We start from the raw sequence: 17450 nt of genomic DNA, 5'->3' as shown, positions 1-17450 counted from the left end.
GTGGCTCTGGGTCTGGCCACGGTGGATGATGGGAGTAGCTCCAAGTGCAGCTGCACTGCAGCAGATGCTGAAGACTGCTATGAGCCTCTCAACCACTGCAGCAGATACCAGGAGCCACTGTGGGCTGGGTTGTGGTGGCTGATGCCAGGAGCTATTCCAGACCTGGTTGCAGTGGTGGCAGATGCTGGGAGTGGCTTTGGGTTTGCAGCAACTTGCGGACACTGCTGTCACCATGGTGGGCTCAGCAATACTGGCTCAGCAATAGGATGAGATGGAATTCCCCTGTGAGTTTTGTGGGAAGCCCCCCCCCCCACCTTGTCATTATTCTAGAGATCATTAAAATATTAGGCTTATGATGAAGATATAGGATTCCAAATATACGCTGGTGGATATTTCAAGATTTACTGTAGATGTTGCCATTCCTGTAGTTAGATGCTGAGGGATAACAATGTACTCCTAAGAACATTTTCCTCAGAGAAAAAAGGATTTTCAGCATCATGGACTATTTCTTTTTTTCCCCTCCAATAAGCCAGAAATGGGGATTCGGGTGGAGAAAAAAACTGTCAAAAACTATCCCACTTCCATTTGAATCTGATGCAACAGTTTTATAATGTCAAGCTGCAAGGTGGAGTCTTGACCAAGAGAACAGGAGGTTTTATTTTTCTGACATCTGTTTATCTCCCAAAGAAAACAAGATTTTTTCCCCAAAGATCTGTCCAGTCAAGTGAAGTCCAGCTTTACAGAAAGAGGGTTGATGTATTTAAAATGGCTTTATGTTAATTTGCATGGTACTTTTGGCACTCTTCAAAGAATCAGAAAAAAAGGTAAAGAGTTAGCCAAAAACTATGGCTCTTGCAAATCTTTTATGTTTTTGCCAAAACCAGATGAAATGTACATCATAGTATGTTTAGTATATCAGGCAAAAAAACAGGAGTCAGTCCACCTCCTTTTGGGCACTAGTCATATCTTGGAGTTCTGTCACATGTCTTACATCACAGCTTCTGCAATAGTATTGAAGTGTTTGCTTTGTAATATTTGTTCTCTGGAAAAGGAATTTTAACAATCAGCAAAGGTGTCAGTATAAAGTACAATATGTTACCTGTAAGCCACGTGGCTGCACAGCCATGAAGACACTGTATTGAAACCACACAGATCAGGTGGCTGCCGGTAGGGGGATGCTCAGTGTTAGGGAACTTTCACACAGTTCCCTAATACAGTTAGAGGGACTGTTGCATATAATGTATTCTGTCTCTGTATAAATCATGTTTATTTTTTTCAGTATCTTGTGAACATCAATCAGATCATGATTTGATTGCAACATAAATTGTAGATAGTTTCAGTTATACAAGTTATCATTGGAGCTGAATGAGGTAAATTTTAGAATTCAAGGGCATCAAGGGCAGATCCCATTCAGCATATCTGGGATTGTCAAGTATGACTGTAGATTATGTCAGAAATGGGCTCTTTGGCTGGAAAGTAGATAAGTAAACTAAAAAGGAAAACAGCCTTCAGCCTTTTTTAACCAAGAACAATGGCCCCTTTCAAACATGCAGAATAATGCACTTTCAACTCACTTTCACAATTGTTTGCAAGTGGATTTTGCTATTCTGCACAGTAAAATCCAGCTGCAAAGTGCATTGAAAGTGGATTGAAAGTACATTATTCTGCGGAAGGGGCCAATGTGCGGAAGGGGCCAATGTGCAGAAGAAGCCATTGAAATATATATTTAATTACGTATTACTATTTCTCACAAAAGAGAAGGGGGGAATCCATGAATGTAAAAGGAAGCAGTGTCACTGTAGAAATAGTTATTCTTTGCATTGCACTGTTGCAATAGCAGATCTTCCACTGAGAGACTCGTAGAGCTTTCTTTATCTACAGTCACCTAACTTCCAGACTACTTTAAAGCAGTAGCCCGAAAAGTACTGGTTAGTTGCCAGGATCCAGTAGTTAAAACTTAGGAATTGTAGAGTGACACAAAGGATGTATAATTCTACTACACCATAATTACTTCAGGTATAAAACTAAACTGGTTTTCACTCTATTTTCTAATTGAAAAGATTTCATCAGAGAGAGAGAGTTGCTACTCAATGTCCATAGACAATAACAGGAAGTTCAGGTTTTGTGTGATATTGATCTGTCCAATTTTTCAGGCCCTTTCCTATCACTGTGCAGATGGCTTCTGGCTATAAGTTACTAATCAATAAAGAAGGAATTCTTTTGTAGCTTGGGAATGACTTAGTGACATCAGCAGAGTCATTGCACCAACCTCCATTTTCATATCAGACCTATTTGCAAACCTAATAAAGTCCAAGCTACCCTTAATTCCTTTATGTCAGTGTAGTGTTGTGGCTAAACTTAACAAAGGGTTGGACTAGATGGTCTTTAAGGCCCATTCCAACTCTATGATTCTATGAGTGTCTGACTAGGATCTGGAAGACTTGCATTAGAATTTTCACTTTGCCATGAAAACTTGCTAGGTGACTTCTCAGTCTAAATATACATCACAGAGTTGTTGTGAGGACAAATGGAGGAGAGAAGAATGATGCTTCAAACTTCTTTGTAAATCCATTGAGGGAAAGTGAGATTTAAATGAATACATGGTTTAAAATAATTTAATCTGGTGGATTATGGCAATTGCTTTACCCAATGATAAGGGGCTATACCTTCCTTTCACGTATACACAAGATTTGTTCAAAACTTTTCTATTATCATCTAATCTCATATATGCAGTAATTTATTGTCAAATAAACATGATTACAGTTTCTGATCATGCCCTGCTTTTATTGTGTATGGAGAAAAAGTATGAGCTTTTCTGTGAGGCAGTTTAGTATTTCTTTATTAAATGGTCCAGATTTAAAATGCAAATAAAAAATGATGGAAAAGATAGTTCAGTAAATAAGGTAGGAAAGTAATGCAATTAAAATTACAAAACTTTGTTAACCTGCTTCGCTTCTCACTTCACCCGAAACAAATAAAGGCATATATCACAGGCGTAGTAAGAATCAAATAAGCTTTGTTCCACTAGAGCTAGATTTGCACTGATGTGTATAAATCAGTGCTAATAGGACCAGAGGGGATGTCCAAGAAAATATTAGCAAATAGAATGAAATAGATTAAAACTAAAAAAAAATACATTAATGTTATTAGAGACAAACAAAATAAGAATTATATAAAACACCAAAATAAATTAACATTTAATTTAGGGAGTTCTTTTCTAATGGATTCTAAACACACTGTCAAGGAAACTGAAACGTTCTCTAGGGCATTGACTTGCCAAAGTTAAATGAAGACCAGGCAAGATTTTTGGCAAATCCACTGTAAGAGACAGAAATGCAGACAGTTATCAAGAGCATGAGCAACAACAAGAAGAAAAAAATTACAGGACCGGATGGCTTTCCAATTGAATGGAAAAGACAAATTCAGAGTAACTAATACCCCAATTGAATGCTGTTTATACAGAAATCATGCAGAAAGGATTGCACCCACGCTAATGCCTTTATTTCTGTAATATATAAACCAGGAAAAGACTCAACTTTTGTACTAGTTATTTTAGTTCTCCCATAAACACAGATGCTAAAATATTTACAGTCATTACTGCCAATAGAGTACAGCAGGTAATTGCATCTCTAATATATCCAAGTCAACTAGGTTTCATAACAGGCAGACAAGGAGAAATCTTAAACTGCTTATGGACTTGTTACCACTGAATCCAATTCAACCAGCTTCAACAGCATTAATTGCAGGACAAAAAAAATGATCAGGTCCTGTGGTTGAATCATATGTATTTTGTGTATTGTTGAAGACTTTCATGGCTATAATCAGTTGACTGTTGTGAGTTTTCCAGACTGTGTGGTCTGATAGTTTTTGCTCCTAACATTCTCTCAGAGAAACACATCTTACCATGATATGCCTTTGAAGATGACAGCTATAGGTACAGGCAAAATGTTGGGAGCAAAAACTACCACACCACAGCTACACAGTCTGGAAAACCCACAACAACCAAATGGATTTTGATTACAATAAGCTATTATGCAGAACAGACCATACAGATAGAATAGAAAGAACATAAGCTTTAATTATGTGCAAATGACACATTACTTTACAAAAATGATTCTTCACATTCTAGCCCAAATCTCATGACTGATTGAGAATTTTGGACACTCATCAGGTTATACAATTAATTGGTCATACAGTGGATGGGGAGCCCTATCCATAGCCCTGGGGCAGCCAGGGGCTGTGATGCTGTGATGCTGCCCCACTACCCGCAGCGGGCTTTTTTTGTGGCACAGAGAGGCAAAATACAAAAAACCCAAAACTTTCCCACTGCCAAAAAGCCCTCCATTGGATTTAATTGATTTTACTCAAATTTCTCCCTAGAGTGTCATGAATCCATGCCGTGGTCTGCCATGTATCCAGAGGCAAAGCTGGGGTGGAAGCTGACTAAGGTTGGCTCCACCCCAGGCCATGCCTCTGGAATGTCCCTATTAATCCATCAAGGCTTGCAGAGGCACATTCGGGCATCTTGGCAGGCTGCAGCAGTCACCCATCAGCAGATATCTTTGGGACTATGGCAACAGAAGTTGTGTTTCAACTTCATCTCGGTTAGAAAGCTTTCGAGCCATTGCATTGGTCTTTTGTGGCTTTTTTGTGGATAAGCATAGGATAAGAAACAAGACTGCAGGTCTTGGGGCAGAATCCTCATACATTCAGAACCGCATCGCTCCATATTGCCTATGGAGGGTACTCTGATCCTTCAATAGAAACCTGCTGGTGGTCCCTGGCCCCAAGGATGTTAGGATGCACTCAACCAGAGTCAGGGCTTTCTCAGCCCTGGCTCCAGCTTGGTGGAACTCTTGGTTGGTTGATGCCAGGGCCCTGTGGGATCTAAACCAGTTATGCAGGGCCTGTAAGACACCGGCCTTTTGGTCAAGGTCAGCTGCTGGCCAGCCTCCCAACTATCCACCAACTATCTACCAGTGACAATCCAGTAGTGGATTTTAAATTTGAGTATTTTCTCCCCTCATAGTTTTGTTTTATTATCATCTGGTCCCAGCAGTCTCTCCCATCACTATGGTTACACAGGGATAGGATTGTTGAAAGATGGGAGATGTTGATTACAGGCTAAATGAGGTTATTATGTTATTGCCATCTGTTGGATATATATTAAATATTTATGTTTGTAGGATTTTTAGCTTCTCTTGAAAGGTATATTTTATATGTATTGTTTTATATTTTTGTAAGCCACCGGAGCTTAACTATGGTTAGGAAGGGGCAGGGTATGAATGCAATAAAATAAATAAATAGAACAAAAGAACCAAAATTAAATTTGATGTCTGATCAGGATCACAAAATCTCTGCAGAGCCAACTCACAGACCACAGAATAGATTCAGGAGGCAGAGAACTTTCTGAATATATTACAAGTTCTAAAGATAGAAACAATCATCCATCAGGATTTTCAGGGACCTCCTTGCCAAGAATTTACAACTTTCACAAACAAAATCTCAGCAGCACACTTAGGCTAAAGACAGACCTTGAACAAGCCCAAGATTTTGGTGCTTCCCAATGTCCCTGAAATTTAGAACAATGATGCCTTGCCATCAACCTTGTCTAAAATGAGAAATGTGGCTATGAATTCCAGCACAAAGGTTTGTTTCTTGAGCAGACCCTTAAGAAATGTGTTGTGGCCACCAGAGTACTTAGGCAATGTGCAGTGACAACCTTAATAGCAATGGCATAAGGTATCATGCAGCCTGGGTGAGCATCCATGTAAAGTAAAATGTTTATTTTATTACAAACCAAGGAGATTAAATGCTTGTCTTTGCTTTAACTAGCAAAAACTGAAGAAGTATTCTTGTATGTGCTACAACAATATGTATATTCTTGGGGAAGGTTAGCTTCGGAAAGCAACACAAGCAAGGAAGGAAGGAACTAGTTAGTGTCTTATCAAGCTATTTCTGAATATATTATCTGAAGAAGAAAAAACAATAAGGCAAATATCCTTATTCTTATAGTTTTTTTCCCCTTTCTTCAGCTTATATCGGTAGATCCAAAAGCAGGAAGTCCAGTTACAATGATCAAAGAAGGTAATGTGGATGATTTCTTATGTTTGGTGTATGTGGTTGGGAAATGAATTCTCAGGGCATTTCTAAAACCTGCATAATTTAGTGAACAAAGGAATACACCTGTTAACAAATCTCACTTAGCTAATGAGATTCAATTGTCTTACTGAATTCTCAGTAGGAAGAAGACCAGAATTTTCCTGAAGTCTCACAAGCACAGAAGTGCTTTTCACCTTGCAAAAGAGAAAATAATTCATTTAACTTTTCCATTGGTTTGGCTACCAGTCCCTTTTCATGTTTGATAGACAGAAAACAGTCTATTTCTTCTTAGAATAATAGAATCATAGAGTTGGAAGGGACCCCAAGGGCCAAGGGCCATCAACCCCCTGCAATTCAGGAACATATAATTAGCTACACCAAAGGAAAAGGCTTCTTTAGCTGCACCAAAGGAAAAGGCTGCACAAAATAATTGTGTTCTGCATGTAGCATTGTTTAATGGCATTGTTGGGGTCTGAGAACTTTTAGAGATTAACTATGCTTGACAAGCAAATAAGCAAACTATGTTTGCTATCTCCCAGTAGGGAGATTGTTTTCCTCCTGTACAAAAAGTGATATTTTCAGAAGAGCTGTTCAGCATTTTTTATGGCTATTCCCAGATCAAGAATCCAGTCTTGTGTACCCCCATCAGTATTTCAGGGACTGGCGATCTCTTGTGGAAAACCTAAGGTTGTATAGGGTAGGTTCCAATTTACTTGAAAGAGTCTGGTCATATGATTGATGTATTCATTCTTTAACTAGGGTGTCATCCATCTGGCTCTACTTTTAAAGATATGTCCTGGTCTTATTCTTTATAAACGAGATGGGTAGTGTTCAAGCACTAATCTGTCCCACTAATTCCAGATGTACTTTGTCTTGCAGCTGTATGTCTAATCGCCTTGGTTTTGTTCATTTTGAATTCATTCTGTCTCCTCTTGATGCTGGCCAGGAGGCATTACTGCACCACCATCCCCCAATCCAACTATCTTTTGCATCTTTACTGTTGATTCTCTAACAAATTCTTCCACCTCCTTACTTTCTGCACAGAATCTTGCCTTCACATTCAATGAAAGTTCAATTCCACTAGCCCTGTCATTCATTTATTCCTTCTCTCTTCACCAGTACTTTTGCATTCATTTATCTTGTCTGCATGCCCCCTTGAGACTTTTCACTGCCATCACTACCACCATTAATTTAACAGTGTAATTCTCTTCACTGGTTCCTTTCCCACTCTGTCTAAACACAGCACCACTTTCCCCATTCTCAGAAAATGTTTAGTCAGCTCACTCTGCCCCCTCAGCTACCATTAAGACTTCCTCTTCCCTGTTTTCTCCAGCTCCTGCAACATGTGATTTATTCCTGCTGCCTTAACTATTTCTCTCCTGGCTCCTCATTTGACCCCCTACAGGTGGGGTTTGCCTTCTACACTCCATGGAGCTGCCTTCAGTAAAAACACTTATGATCTCCTTGCTGTCAAATCTAAACATCTCTGCTCTGACCTCTATTGAAATTGAGATAGTAAAGTGGCCTACAATCTCAGGGCAGGAAATTACATTTTTGCTTATTGAACTCTATAAAATGCCATGTACACGGCTGGTATGAGAATAGTATTACTACTAGCATACCTCAATGGTACATATGTTGTCGTAGTTACTGACAATGTGTGTCAAACCTTGTAGTCTAACTATAATGGCAAGGTGCAGTTAAGTGACCTTATAAGAGGCAACAATTTCAAATACAGTTGTTCTCAGACGTGTTTATTACATGTACTTGGTAAATCAGTTTTCTGAAAGTTCTACTCTTATTGTTTTCACAGTAATTAAAAATATCACACATCGGACACAGGCTAAAACCACAGAGAAATCTCCTTTAGCAGGACCAATACTAGGTGACTGAAACGTTCATTATTCCTGATAAGATCTGTGACATTTTCTCTTTTATTTGAACATGATGAGCTGTTTTAAATCTTACTTACTAGAATTGTAAGAGAAAAGTAGAAAGGTTCTATTTTAGAGGTAAAAATGATAAGAAATGTTAAAATAGTCCTGTTGTTAAAAATTGTAACTACTTTTTAAAAATGGGGATGGAGGGAGATCTCCTGCAAGTAAGTTAAAAATGGCTTTACACGTGAGCGAGATAGAAATTACTAGAAGCAGGGGAACTCGGGATGCCATGAAGGAGTCCAGTGTTTCAAACTATCTGTAAATCATGCTGTAATGTGAGAAGAAAAATCCCAAGATTACTGAAAATGATTATAATTTCTACTTTCACTCCCTACCACTTACTTTTACCATCCCAAACTCCCTGACCCTGCTTTGTATCACACTTAAGTTGAAACTTTTAAACAAAAACTAATGCCTAAGCACAATAACTGAATGGCTCATTTATTTTTATGTGTAGTTCACCTTATTGTTCCAGATTTCAATCAAGCAAAACAGAAACAACTATCTCCTTTCCCAGAGGATATGTCTGAAAGGTCAAAGAAAATATTGGGTAAGTAGAAACAAAACTAGGTTGTAAGTAGTGGGATTCCACTGGAAAATAGTCAGCATGCCTATCCAGTGTCTGACTCTCTAAGCTGAACATAACCATCTAGCCATCTTTCATGGCATGCCAGATGCCTGATAATGATCCTGTTCTTTACTGTCCAGTAGGCAAGAAATGTAGGAAACTCTGTAAGACCTTGGCAAGCCACCATACATGGCTTGTTTGGTTGCAACTTATGCAGGATTGATTCAGATGTGAGCAATGATCTAAATGTTGGCTTTTCTTGAACATATATATTTTTTAAAGTTATTCCTTCCTCAGAACAGTAGCTTCTGGCAGATTACTATAGTTCCGTGGTGGCAAACCTATGGCACTCCAGATGTGCATGGACTACAATTCCCACCAGCCCCTGCCAGCATGGCCAATTGGCCGTGCTGGCAGGGGATGATGGGAATTGTAGTCCATGAGTATCCTAAATTCCTCCTGGGAATTACTCACTCTGCTATAGTTGTATATCTGTTTTTTAGCCAGGTCTTGTTATAAAAAAGCAATTCCTCTCAAGGTCCCCACAGATTTCTTTTCATTTAATCCCAGAGCTAGAACTCATAAATTCCTAACATCAAGCATTGTTCATCAAGAACTTACGTTTGTGTATTGGTTACCCCAGTTCAGTCTTCATCATTACAGCATTGCTCTAAAAATCCCAACTTTTCATTAGGAATGTATGCAAAGACATGATCTATTGTTTAATGATTTTACTTGAAAACCTACTTCACAACTCGGATTTTACATGAAAACCTACTTCACAACTTGGACAGATTTTTAGGTACTGCATACTACCATTTTAAAATACTAATTTGCAAATAAGAGTCAGATTACTGAAATGCCACTGGTATCCTGTCTGGTTTAATTTACTGAAGGTATTTACAAATTAAGTATTTGCTGGGTTTTGCTACCTGAAGATATTTATTTATTTAGGTATTTCTATTCTATTTTATTTTCCCATGGGAATCCAAAGCATGGTGGTAGTTGTTGTTTTCGATCACCAAGTCACAACTGACTCATGACAACACCATGAGGTTTTCAAGAGAGACATTCAGGAGTGGTTGTCATTACCTGCCTCTGTGTAGCAACTCTGTATTTTCTTGGTGGTCTCCCATCACATTACTGTCCAGGGCCAACCCAACTTAGGCTCATTCTGCAAATGCAGAATAATGCACTTTCAAACTGCTTTCAGAGTTCTTTAAAGCTGTGCGGAATAGCAAAATCCACTTGCAAACAGTTGTGAAAGTGGTTTGAAAACGCATTCTTTTGTGTGTGCAGAAGGGGCCTCTGCTTCCAAAGTCTGATGAGATCGAGCTAGCCTGGGCGATCCAGGTCAGGGTAAGCAGCTTACAAAAATATAATTTAAATAAACCAAAGGAAAAAAAATAATGAGATGCTTATTAAATACTATCTTCGCAGGTTATGTGGAACATGATTATGATTTAGGCCTGTGATCATTGTGAAAATGCTCAAGTACAAATATAGTTAAAAGGAAGGGATATTCCGATGTGTTCAGTCTATTCACTGTTAGGAAAAAGGGAGTTGATATTTATTTTTATTTTCCAAACGTTTAATAAGTATTATTTGTGTTCCACTTTATATACAAGACTTATTTGTTCATTAAATTCCATGTTTTGCTTTTTTACAGCTGAAAATAATACTCTTCAATGGCCTGCAGAATCCAAGACATCTGAGATACAAGAACTCTCCCCACAATCCCAACCTGGTGATTCTTTATCTGTTTTTATGGAACAGAATTTTGTTTATTTTCTACAGATAGTTCATTCCTAATCACTCCAATAAATTGTACTGAATTAGTTTGAAATGATAATAAAATTAGTATGACTCATTTAAACTGGAGGCCTGATTTCAGGACAGAACCAACACTCTGTCCTGATTTCAGGACAGAACCAACCCTAGGACATGGACAATATATACTCCACTAAACATTCCCTTCTCACAGGACACAATGTGAAACAGACTTCCCTCTGTGATACACCTCTGAAGATGCCAGTCGAAACGTTAGGAACAAGATCTACCAGACCATGGCCATACAGCCCGGTAAACCCACCACAGCCAGTTGAATCCGGCTGTGAAAGCCTTCGACAATACATTCAATATTAGTTAGTTCAGAGGAGGATCACCTTTGCAATCCTAAGGAAGTTTACTCTGAATCTAGGGCTGATTCCGCATGGGTGAAAAACAGTGGTGTGAAAACGGTGTGAAAACAGTATAAACCCTTTTACACCATTTTAAACCCTTTTACACCATTTTCACACTGTTTTCACACTGCTTCTTTTTGGCCCATGCGGAATCAGCCCTAGTGAATTCTAATAGATGGTGGTGCTTAGTTCCTGGATGGGAGTGTTAGAATTGCACTGCAAGTGGATAAGGGAAATGCACCATTCCTTGTTCCAAACACTTCCACAGGACAATATTGGATCAAAAGGCTGCAGACATTTATTTATTTCTATAGCCTTTCTCATTGAAACTCAAGATAGATCACACAATTAAGAACAATGCAATAAAAACAGTATAATGCATACAATGTAATTAAACTGGACAACAAAATTATTATAATTTCCAGTGATTTTTAGAGTTATAGAACTGACATGGCACAATGGGCAATACTGTGGGTTTTAAAATGTTCTCTCCTGCCACCTCCAGTGATCACTTGGCGACCTTCTCCCTTTCTGCTGGCATGTCTGCTGTGATCTTTCCCTCTGAAAGCTTTTCTGACTCTGCCGCTTCCTGCAGCTCCTTAGAACTTGCTGCTTTGCTCCATGGCTTACCCATCAGTCCTTGACAGTGTGGCAGAATGGAGAACAACTCCTCCTTTGCTGGCATCCTGGGCTCCTAGGGCTTCAGCCTTCACTGGGGCTTCCTGGGCTCCTGGGGCTTCACTGGGCCAGTGGGTTCTGCTGGCTGCTCAACCACTTCTAAGTGCGAGAATGGGAGTGTTGGCCACAGACAGTTACATATTTAAATATTACATGCTTGGATTAAATGTTCTGACCAAATTATGTTTCTTTATGTTATTTATGGACTGCTGTTCTAGTAAACAACTATTCAGACTCCTCACTGTTTCAAAAGTACAATCTCTGTAGGGAAGTGGCACAACATACCAGACTTCTGACTTGCTTCGTGGTTTAAAAATCCATAGCAAACAAAAAAATTTAAACAGTGAATATCAGTTCCATCAAACAGCATTTTCACTTAATTCAACTAAAACAAAATGAACACAGAGACATATTGGAGAGTACCAGTATGAGACTACAGTTTACTAACTGCATCTGGATAAACTATGTCTCTGTTTCTAGCATCTCTATATAGTTGCTAACCAGGTCTACTGCTTTCCCAGTCTAGTTCAGTTGTATCTGCAAAATCAAAAAATAGTTGTTGGCATAGAAATTTATGAACAGTGTAATCTCAATCAGGCATATTCAGAATTTATGACCCCATTCAAAAGAGGGGCCCAAATCCAACTGTGGGAGTGATGCATTGTCATTCTGTGAATTTGCCCTCCCTAGGGCACTTACCCTGGAGGAGGGGCAAATCTACTGGTATGTGGCGGCAGAATGTAATATTGACAAATATTACATCCTCTCTCAAACGTAAGGGGAGGGGAGAAAGAGAGAATGTAGGGCTCACACTCCCCCATCAGAGATCCCTGCCCCCCACTTCTATTACTCACCACCATAAAACATTTTCGTGACATTTTATTTTAATTCTGGGGGCTTAGACACCACCGATTCACTCTTCTGTGGTTTGATCCTTTCTGTGTTTCATTTCTAGCAACTTGGATCGTTTTTCATTGCTGGAATTTTTTTTCAATACAGCAACATGTGTATTTCTTAGGGCTTCCAGATACTTTCTCACTCTTTTAATTTGATGCATTAAATAGCTCAGATCACCAGTGGACTGTTTTCATGCATAAGCATGGTGCAATATTTTCAATTCAATTAGAGACATTTGGACTTCTATCATGAGTGGCATGCTTACCCACGTTCAATTTATTTTATGGAGCCATATATATTATCATTTAATAATAATGCAATCCAAAGAATACTTTCCTAGGAGTAAACCCCATTGAGTAGATGGACAGCCCCATCCAAACAGCCAGGTGGCCAGTTGCAGCACTGCAACCATGCCACCACGCCCCTCCCAGAGAGATTGTCCAGCGCACAGGGAGGTTTGCAAAGAGAAAAGGCCTCCCTGCCACCCAGGAGCCTCTATTGGGCTGCATAGACTGATGTTGCCTTTTTGGCAGTTTAAATCTAAACAAACTGCTTCCAGCATAAGGTGGTGAACAGCCAGGAGGGAACCGACTTAATTTGGCTCCTACCCCACCCTTCCCCAAGACCACCCCTGCTGCACCAACAATGCCAGTGGAGGCACAGGGATGCTGTCTCAATGTCCTGCACTGTATCCCACCACTGGGGATGGGGGGCAGCAGCCACATACCAGTAGATTTGCCCCTCCTCCAGGGTAAGTGCCCTAGGGAGGGCAAATTCACAGAATGACAATGCATCACTCCCACAGTTGGATTTGGGCCCCTCTTTTGAATGGGGTCATAAATTCTGAATATGCCTGATTGAGATTACACTGTTCATAAATTTCTATGCCAACAACTATTTTTTGATTTTGCAGATACAACTGAACTAGACTGGGAAAGCAGTAGACCTACAGTTTCTAGTGTCTCAGGAGAACCAAAGAGTTTTCTCGGTAAATAACACTTCTTTCCTGTTTTTAAGCTTTCAAAGTAGTTCTGGTGTCTTCAACAAGTGTTAATTGCTAAATCAATGGAACACAGTTATTGATTGAATTTTTTTCAGGAGACTTGGCTTCTATGGAAAGAGCATTTTCTAACTGAAAAACAAAGATGGCTTAACATTAAAACTGGCACTAACATTAGCACTTGCTGCTCCATAAAAATAAAGGCACAAGGGTTCCCAACCTTTTTTGAACCTACAGGTACATTTGGAATTCTGACGTGGCATGGCTACAGAAGGTAGACCCAGCCATACAACTTAACTTTAATAGCACAGTGTAGATTCTTATGCTATAATTTTTTAAAAATTACACAGCCAATCGGATCTCCTGTAGTCAATCAGAAGCCTTCCTGAACAAAAGTCCTGCCTGCCCCCACCTATTTTTTAAATAATATTTGTCAGGCACCAGAAAAGGTGTCAGCAGGCACCATGGTGCTCATGGATATCATATTGGGGACCCTGGCATATCACCTACATGTTACCACAATACTGGATTAGATCCGATTAGCTTTTCTGCAGATGAAAAATTAAGGTGTCATATCACCCCATTTGTATTCCAACCTTTTTCCTTTTACATAATGAAGTCTCTCAGGTTGAATTGGGATGTTGCGCTTCATTATCTAGACCTTTCCCAGCACCTGAATCAGGATCTTAAGCTGTGCAGCAAAATTTATCTATTTTTGAATAGGTAAATATTCACACAACAGCTTATTATTTATCTATTACCCCTGAAGTTTATTTTACTGTTTATATTACTCACTAGACACATGGAGACTGAGGCTGATTATACATTGGTGCTCTGCCCTGCAGCGAGGATACGTTTCCTTTGGATCAGAGATTTAATTGCAGACATGCTCAGACTTATGGTACAGCAGATCCTGGAAGCCGCGCAGTTCTTGAGAGCAGGCCAACCCGATCTTTTCTTTAGCTTTGGGCTTTTCACTCTTCTCCATCTTCCGCCACCCACTCTTTGCAGGCATTCCTGGGGGATTGATGGCCAGCTTTTCTAAAAAGACAAAAACTTAATACTTATAAGCTATCACTGTAGCAATGCCTCAATAAAATGATTTTAAAAATTAATGGACTTTTTAAAAAAAGCAACCAGGAGCTATTCAGAAGTGGAGGCAGGCAAGCCACATAGCATTCAGGGGGCCACTTCCTCACATATAAACGGAGAGGCCCCACTGTTGCCCCACCATGGAGTGAAGAGCCTTGAGGAAAGTGCTCCATGCATAATGGGCCAGCAACAATAAGGAGGGGCTGTGGCTCAGTGGTAGAGCATCTTCTTGGCATGCAGAAGGTCCCAGGCAAAAGCCACAGCATTTCCAGTTAAAAGGACCAGGCAGTAGGTGATTTGAAAGACCTCTGCCTGAGACCCAGGAAAGCTGCTGTCAGTCTGAGTAGACAGTACTGACTGTGATGGACTAAGGGTCTGATTCAATTTTAGACAGCTTCCTGTATTTGGGTTTATTCAGTTGGTCAGCATAACAAAGTAACAGTGAGTTGGGTATGAAATTAACACATTTACAATTTGAAATCATGGAGGACAGCCCTGGATATCACAGTAAATGAACTGTTTACTTTTAACTGATTGAGTAATATTGAACAAAAAAGCTGTGACAGTGTGGGTCATCAAAGTGGCAAGCTTATAATGTTACATTTTAAATGCTATGTAAACATAAGCCCATAGTGCTAACAATTCCAACATAACTTGTGCTTTGCAATTTTAACAAACCACTTTTTACTATTCTTGAAATGTAGTTGCCAAAAATACCCTTCTTTGCCTTCTCAACAATTATTATATCTAAAGATTTGGGGGGGGGGGCTATCATTGCTTTGAGAGTTGTGGTATATCTATCTGTATTTTTAATGAAAACATTTTCATTTGTTTTGACAAAATGTGTCACTGTTGAATTTGTGAAGCTAGAAGATAAAATAATCCCTTCATAAATTTGTCCTCATCATTTGAAGTGTACACAATATCACCATCATGTAATGAATGTTTGAAGAACAGATGTCAACTCTTCTCTTTATTTAGCACATACTGAAAGTGAACTGGAATCTTCAAAGCCTAGAATAAGCTCCATGGCTGAATTGCCACTTGACACATTAGGTAAATACTTTGTTTATGGTACTCACTTTGCTGACAGGACTATGACTCCATTATAGGTGTGGATAAATTAATTTATTATAGGTGTGGATAAGTTCATTCATATTGTCAAAAAGCACACATGCACATACATATTCTGATGGCATGACTATCATAGGTGTACATAAGCCTAGGACTATATGAACATAAACTTGTGATCCTTCTCATATAGGATTTAATCCTACAATTGATAGGATTATAGATTATAGAAGGTCTATAAGGTACCTTCCTCCTTGAAAAAAAAGGACCTTTCCAGTAACTCAGAAAATTATCAAGAACCTGTTTTGACTGAATTACGAAATGCAAGCAGTATTTGACAGATTTGAGTCTCATGAATATATAATCACAGAGATGACTACCGTAATGTATTAGTTTATATTTCTACCAGCTGTTAAAATAGTGAAATGTGATCCTCAGTGTGAGTGATCAAAAGAATATTTGAATTTAAAATCAAGTCTATACTACTTTATCTTGCAGATGACGAGAAAGACCACTCATTCCAAAATGTAAACTGTCCCTAAGCCTGAATTGGCAAAAAAAAATGGGGAAAAAAGTGGAACACACTGAATAACTAATTTGGACATTCCTTGTTTCCATGTACAATTTAGTGTTTAATATTAAACAAAATATCCTGCACTGTTTCATTTGCAAGTAGGGATGTGCACATCAAATATGCCAAACTGAGAAAAAAGCTGTTAGGACCTTTGAATACTTTTTTTAAAACTGAAAAAGGGCACAATTTCAATGGAGCCAAAAAGGCAAATCCAGGGGAAAAGCTGCAAAACCAATCAGGACCATTTTACACTAGGGTATCTTTGCAGGACTCAAGGAGGCTGTGTTATGAGGTAGCGGTCTCAAATTTGCAGTGTAGCTTCAGATAACTCTTTCTAGAAGCATCCCAATTGGTAATGATTGGGTCAGGGGATCCAATTTTATGAACTTCGGAAGATGGTGCCCCATTCAATCTCCATTGTTTTCAATGGAGAAAAATGGGCCCCTGTAAAAATGGACCCTCTGACCCAATCTTCACCAAACTTTGTGGTGCTTCTAAGGAGAGTCATCTGAAATTATGCTAAACATTTGGTACCCCTACCTCAAAAAACCATCTTTGTATGTTGGGAACATTTTTTTCTGCAATCCTCAGGTCTGAAATAAATCAAAGGCCCTTTCTGCACGGGCCAAAAACAGTGTCCTAGGGACGGTGGAGCTGTTCGCATAGGAGGTGCTGCTGCATTGCAGCAGCGCCCTCCTCGCTCCCCCCCAGTGGCGTGAAGCCGCCATTGAAGGGATGGCTTCTCGTCAGCGTGGTGCAAACTGCACCGCAGGGAAGCTGCCCCTTTCCCCGTCACTCCCACTCACCTGCCTCTCCAGCGTCGTCTGGAGGACTGCAGGGACCCGCCCACGCTGTCCCTGCAGCCCTCCAGAATGACGCTGGAGAGGCAGGTGAGGGAGGGAGGGCGACCGAGAGGCGGTTCCATGTGAGCAGTCCCCACACCTCCACCGGCATAAATTATGCCAGTGGAGAAGCCCTGCCGCCGCCGTGTGGAAAGGACCAATATAATGTCAGTGGGTTATTTTTCTGGGACTCTGGGGGCCTGTTTTAAAGGATAGAGGCACAAAATTTGTACCATAGCTGCTGGTGAATCTCCTTACATGAACCCCCAGGTTTGGTAAAGATTGGGGTGGGGGTTCAATTTTATAGGAGTCTCTCTTTGGGGGTCCATAAAATAGAAGCCCCTGACCAAAACCTGGGGGTTCTTCTAAAAAGAGACAACTGAAGTTACACTGCAGTTTACCAAACCTGGGAGTTCTTCTAAAAAGAGACAACTGAAGTTACACTTCAAATTTAATGGTTTTATACCTTTAAAAAAACACCTTCCGGAGCCCCATAGGGTTTA

The 17450-nt window shown here is 39.7% G+C and overlaps 1 protein-coding gene across 12 annotated transcripts in view; it reads left to right on the top strand.

The window, feature by feature from the left end:
• Positions 1–17450, top strand: part of LOC125430742 (ABI family member 3 binding protein) — a 199323-nt gene that overhangs the window by 81497 nt on the left and 100376 nt on the right. For 11 of the 12 annotated variants that reach the window (XM_048492926.1, XM_048492925.1, XM_048492915.1 and 8 more), the window contains exons 7-12: positions 6036–6087; positions 7916–7987; positions 8500–8592; positions 10280–10357; positions 13282–13356; positions 15442–15516. In XM_048492926.1, coding sequence (XP_048348883.1) covers positions 6036–6087; positions 7916–7987; positions 8500–8592; positions 10280–10357; positions 13282–13356; positions 15442–15516 — 445 coding nt within the window. The remainder of the gene's footprint in view (positions 1–6035; positions 6088–7915; positions 7988–8499; positions 8593–10279; positions 10358–13281; positions 13357–15441; positions 15517–17450) is intronic. The other variant, XM_048492918.1, reaches the window with a different exon arrangement.

This window comes from Sphaerodactylus townsendi, linkage group LG04 (genome assembly GCF_021028975.2).
Source record: "Sphaerodactylus townsendi isolate TG3544 linkage group LG04, MPM_Stown_v2.3, whole genome shotgun sequence".
Taxonomy (NCBI): domain Eukaryota; kingdom Metazoa; phylum Chordata; class Lepidosauria; order Squamata; family Sphaerodactylidae; genus Sphaerodactylus; species Sphaerodactylus townsendi.
This window is presented reverse-complemented; position numbering and strand designations above follow the sequence as displayed.